This window comes from Volvox carteri (assembly GCF_000143455.1).
Source record: "Volvox carteri f. nagariensis unplaced genomic scaffold VOLCAscaffold_60, whole genome shotgun sequence".
Lineage (NCBI taxonomy): Eukaryota > Viridiplantae > Chlorophyta > Chlorophyceae > Chlamydomonadales > Volvocaceae > Volvox > Volvox carteri.
Genome location: NW_003307603.1, coordinates 369,651 through 374,962, shown reverse-complemented (window position 1 = coordinate 374,962; position 5,312 = coordinate 369,651). Strand labels below are relative to the sequence as shown.

At 61.6% G+C, this 5,312-nt stretch overlaps 1 protein-coding gene across 1 annotated transcript in view; it reads right to left on the bottom strand.

Moving 5' to 3' along the window:
• oeeB (oxygen-evolving enhancer protein 2) overlaps positions 1 to 5,312 on the bottom strand; it is a gene marked incomplete at its 5' end in the record, with an annotated part of 17,689 nt that overhangs the window by 6,586 nt on the left and 5,791 nt on the right. Inside the window, 11 exons of the mRNA XM_002956319.1 lie at positions 12 to 105; positions 377 to 423; positions 786 to 895; positions 1,074 to 1,209; positions 1,730 to 1,788; positions 2,087 to 2,203; positions 2,651 to 2,792; positions 3,166 to 3,335; positions 4,047 to 4,232; positions 4,528 to 4,667; positions 5,070 to 5,122. Coding sequence (XP_002956365.1) covers positions 12 to 105; positions 377 to 423; positions 786 to 895; positions 1,074 to 1,209; positions 1,730 to 1,788; positions 2,087 to 2,203; positions 2,651 to 2,792; positions 3,166 to 3,335; positions 4,047 to 4,232; positions 4,528 to 4,667; positions 5,070 to 5,122 — 1,254 coding nt within the window. The remainder of the gene's footprint in view (positions 1 to 11; positions 106 to 376; positions 424 to 785; positions 896 to 1,073; positions 1,210 to 1,729; positions 1,789 to 2,086; positions 2,204 to 2,650; positions 2,793 to 3,165; positions 3,336 to 4,046; positions 4,233 to 4,527; positions 4,668 to 5,069; positions 5,123 to 5,312) is intronic.

Genomic DNA, 5,312 nt, shown 5'->3' with positions numbered 1-5,312 from the left:
CATCGCTGTACGCGCCCAAGCCGCCCTTGGCGCATCGCTCTGAGGGCTTAGCGGCTAGGAACCAGGGCAGGAAGGTCTGGAACTGCTCCAGGGAGGGCCGGCCGCCTGGGGTAAAGGGAGAGGGCCAAGGGGGAGAGGAGGGGGGTAAGGGGAGGGGACGGTGTGTGTGTTTCGGGGGGGGGATATCACTCCTCTTTCCCTCCTTCTCCCGCCAGTGCCCCGTACACACACATATACACACACACAACAGGGCGTGTTCGTGCCTTCATATAGGCCCCCCTCACCCCCCTCACCCCCTTAACCCCCGACCACCGAAAGTGAAAAGTCCCCGCCCGACCCCGACCGATCCTACCCCACCCAGCCGTACGACACGTACCCTCAAAGGCCGCCGGCACACATGTACGGCAGGAGGAGCATGCGGAGCTGTTCGTGGCGCAGGGGGGCTGGTCGGGCGGGGGGCAGTAACCCGGGGCCGCCGTCCCGGGGGGGTCGAGGTGCGACCTGCACGGCCCGCATACACATTTACGCACATGCACACATATACATACATACGTACGTACATACATATTCATGGGTTGCCATATTTTGTTACTTTAGTACGGAAGGAAGCAAAGTGCTCCAGTCGGTGGCGGGGAGGGGGGAGGAGGGGGGAGAAGGACACAGCCTCGTGCCCCTCACTCCCTCCTTCACTAACACGCCCCCGCCAATTCCACCACACATACACACACATACACACAATACGGAGACACATACACACACATACGGACACACACACGCACACACACCTGCAGCACGAGGGCAGGTCGGGTGACAGCCAGCTCATGAAGTCGTCAAGCCAGGAGGCGGCGGGGGCGGAGATGTACGAACGAGCCGGGTCCCGGGCGGCCGCGGAGACCTAACGGGGGGGGGGGAGGGGGGGACGGGGGGAAGGGGGGAGATGTGTATTGCTCCGCCCCAACCCATCGGCGCCAGACCACTGCAACCCAGATGGCAACTACCTTCCTATGTCCACTCACATACCTACATACCTACATACCTACATACATCCCTGCAGCCCCCTCCCCCCACCTCACCCGGTTCAGGAGCGAGTCCTGGTCGCAACCGGATACGGCACACACTCGTTCCACCTGGCGGGCGGCTGGATCCAGATCCAGATCTCGTACGACAAGCAGCAGCGGCGGACCGACACGCAGGTAGCGCATGATATCCCTGTTTGTTCGGGTGACACGGAGGTGTGCACGTGTGTGCGTGTGTGTATGTATGTGTGTATGTGCGTGTGCGGCCGGGATAGGCCATTAAGTGCGAAAGGAAAAGAAACGGGTGGGTGGGGGGTGATGTGGGTGATGTGGGGCAGAGGGCGACCCCAGCGGCGGCGGCGGCAGTACGGGGAGCTGCGGGGGTAGCTGCGGCGCCTCCTTTCCCGAAGGTTGGGGGGGTGTTGCCGGAAGGGGGGGGGCACAGGAAGGGTTCCACAAATTGTGGTGGTCTCCTCGGACATGGGGCCGAGGACGGCGGACGGAGGACGGAGAGGAGCCGTCCCAAACTTGGGACGAGAAGACCCTAGAAGGTCCTAGAAGAAGGTTTGTACGACACTGAGGGGCATTCGTACTTTCGGGATGTGGACGTGAGTGGGAATGGCTCTTTTCAAAGGCTATGGAGACCGGAAAGCAGGATCGCGACAATAACTGCTAGCGATAACGGCTGCCTCTTCATGGCACACGTGCCGTACCTAAAGTACGGCTGCAGGTACGAATCTCTCGGCAGTGCCACCGCCTGGTCCAGTCCCACCTGTGTATGTGTGTGTGTGTATTGGTGGGGGGAAGGCGAGAAAGAGGTGGGGGGAAAGGAGGGTGTCAGTCAGGTCGCCAGGCCGGTAAGGAGTAAGTGCCTTACACAGCGGAGAAGAGAACTAACGTGCAGCGGGGGTCCAGGAAACATTGGCGGTGTACGACCGACCACGTCGTACACCCCCCCACACCCCCCCACCCCAAACGCATACACACGCACCTCCCCTAAACCAAATCTCCCCCACCCCGGGGGCCCCCCGTACCCATTTCCCCCCTTTCAACCCCACCCCCACCCCCACCTGCAGCTTGGGCAGTAGCCCGACACACGTCAGCAGTGAGGCCCCGAACAGCAGTAGCACAACCACTTGTACGGCAGGGAGGGAGAGCAGCGGCGCGTGAACTCGCTCGAAATAGGCCTGTGACGGGTCGGGTGGGGGGGTAAGCGGAGTGGAAATGAAGGGAGGGGTACGAGAGTGAGGGGGTGTTATGTTGAGTCTGAAGAAGTTAACAATAAATCCTTAGATTCCGTACAATATGGGTTTTAGAAGTCTTAGGGGGTTTAGGGGGTTTAGGTTCGGAGGCCGGGGGTTTTCGCACCAAAGGTGCGGGCGAAGCAAAAGCGGCCCCGGAAGGGCAGTGAAGGATGAAAAAAAGCGCGCATGTGCAGATGTGTGTGTGTGTGTGTTACATAGATTGACCCTGTGCGGTGTGTTGTGTGTATGTACGGTTGTGTTTTCCAGGTCCCTCAATAACCCCCCGAACCCCGTCATCCCCACACACAGCCCCTCCCCATTCTCTCGCCCCTAACCCCGATTCCACCTCCCCCCCTACCCGGGCGCACTCCCCATTGTTGCCGTACACACCTGCAGGACCCGCTGCAGGGACCAGTACGAATGTTCATCCACCTCCCCTTCATCGCTGGGCCCCAGGGTGGGCGGCAAGTCGTCGTACTTGTCGTACTCCATAGCAGCGGTCCCCGGCGGCGGAGTGTACGGACTGTTCTTGCTGCTGGCGGGGGGTGGCGATTGTGGTGATCAACACCACCAAGTCACATTACAGCTTCTTTTATCAAAACCCAGACATCCCTGAATCACGAGATCCACAACGTGACGGCCGTATGTATGTACGTCTGTCCTCCGGGATAGGAGAACAACATGCCGCCGTGTGTGTACGGTGCGGTAGGCAATGTGATGTCATAGGCAGGTGAGGCTTTGGGGGGTTGGGTTGTGTGTATGTATGTATGTGTGTGTATGTGTGCATGTCTGGGTTGGGGGGTGGCGGGTTTTAGGAGATGCCGGAGCTCTCTTCCCCTCATTCCCCCGCTACCACCACTACCAATATGATCGCAAGGCCAAACACGCCGCTCTAACCCCCGCACCTCTCCACCGCTGCCGCCACCGCCGCCACCGCCGCCTCCCTCTCCGCCGGCCCCCTGGGCGCCGCCGCCTCCACCTCCTCCGCCCCAAGCTGCACACACGGCAAACAGTCCAGCCGGCGCGAGTGCAACCGCCGTACATCCAGAACGAGCAACGCCGCGAACACCGTCACCTGCGGGCCGCGTGCGTGTGTGTGTATGTATGTATGTTGTTACAGGGTGGTATAGCTTCACCAGCGGCCCCCTTTCCCGAGGCAGTGCCCTGCTCTCCCCTGCGAGAGGGGCACGCTAATCCATTCACCTCATCCGACTTCAGAATGTATTCGTTGGGTTCAGCATCTCACCACCAGCATCCAACCAAATCTAGCGGATCAACGGCGCCTCAACTTAGTTCCTGATCAGCTCGCAAGTTGATATTATCACGTCCTACATCGTCCACAAGATGGGGGACCACCTCCCAATTCAACACCCCTCACATGCCGAGAGGTCGGCAGGCGGATTTGAACCCGGGTCGGCCGAGAGGAAAAGTCTTAAGGCCTTAACTTCTGCCAGCCACCTGCCTTATGTATGTATGTAGGATGGGGCGCGTGGGTGAGAGAACACGCGGGTATCTCTGTGTGCCGTGTATTGCAGCAGGGGGGGAAAGGAGGGGCGGCGGCGCATGTGCCCCCACCACCCCACCACCCCCACCACATGCTCATTACCACTACTGCCTTTAACTCAGCCAAAACAGCGGGCGCACACTCAACCGATTGCGAAAAAACCGCACGCCACAATTCTCCCTTCCCCCCTCATGCCCACACGCCGCCTTTACCACCCCACCCTTTCCCCCCAAGCAAAACACACACACACACACGCGCGTGTACGGCCTGCCGTACACGTACCTGCAGCCCAAAGTCCAGAGCCACCGCCGCCGCCGCTGCCAGGGAAAAGTTCCGTACTGCCGGCATGGACGTGATGAGTGCCCCCAGCGCGAAGGCCGCCACCTCGCACACGGCGGCAAGGGTGATGGAGGGGCCCGCGGAGGAGAGCGCCAGGGCGAGGCGCGTGGGGGGGGGCAGGGAGTGATCCTGAAGGGCAGCGTGTGTGTATGTACGTATGTACGTATGTTTGTTTTTATGTGTGTCGTGTGTCCGTGGGGCTCTGGAATGAACTGGTCCGCGAGGTCCGTAGGAAGTGTTAACGATGCCGTACATATACACGAGCTCATATTTCTGTCGACGGAAGCAGTCCAGCTGTCCAGCAGTACGAATGCCCCTTGCCGCCATTTTCCCCCCTCCCTTCACCCTGGCCATCCCCACCCCCACCCCGCCACCCCCCACCCCGCCCCACCCCCACCCCCCACCCCACTCCGCCCCGCCCCACCCCACCCAGCACCTGCTTCGCCATCGCCGCAGCCATCACGAACATGTTGTCCACACCCACCGCCAGCACCAGGAAGGGGATGACCTCCATGATGATCAGGGTGCAACACAAACCGACAGCGCTAACCAGACCCAGCGCGCCTGTTTAGAAAGCCGGCGGGGGTGTGGGAGGGAGAGGGGGGGGAGGTGGGCCCAAGGATATGACGGCTAACTAACTTGTAGACGGGTGGTGTACGGGCGGGTGGTGTTCGAACCAGGGGCAGCACACAACCCCCCCGCGGCCGCCGCCTTAAAAGCCGTCTCCCAGGGAAATATCACCGCCCCGTCCACCCACCACTGCATGCATGCGTGGCCCCTTATCTACCCTCCTCCTCGCCTTCCTTCCTCCCCTCCTCCTCCCCCCTCCTCCCCTTCCTTCCTCCCCTCCTCCTCCCCTTCCTTCCTCCCCTCCTCCTCCCCCCTCCTCCCCTTCCTTCCTCCCCCCTCCTCCCCTCCTCCTCGCCTTCCTTCTCCCCCCTCCTTCCCCCTCCTTTCCCCCCCTACCTGCCACACTCGCCGCCACAATAGCCACACCCCCCAGGCCCAAGGAAGCGCGACTGGTCAGAGCAGCTCGCCGTACCAGCAGCCCGCCAGCAGATATAAGGCCCCGACCGCGAGCCGCCCATCGTACAGCTGCCGGCGGCGGGAAGGACCCCAGCGCCGCCGCGATATACAGCAGCATGATGCCGTACGACGCGGCTACAGTGCCTGCGTCGGCGCGGCTCTCCCGTGTCAGGGGGATCCTCA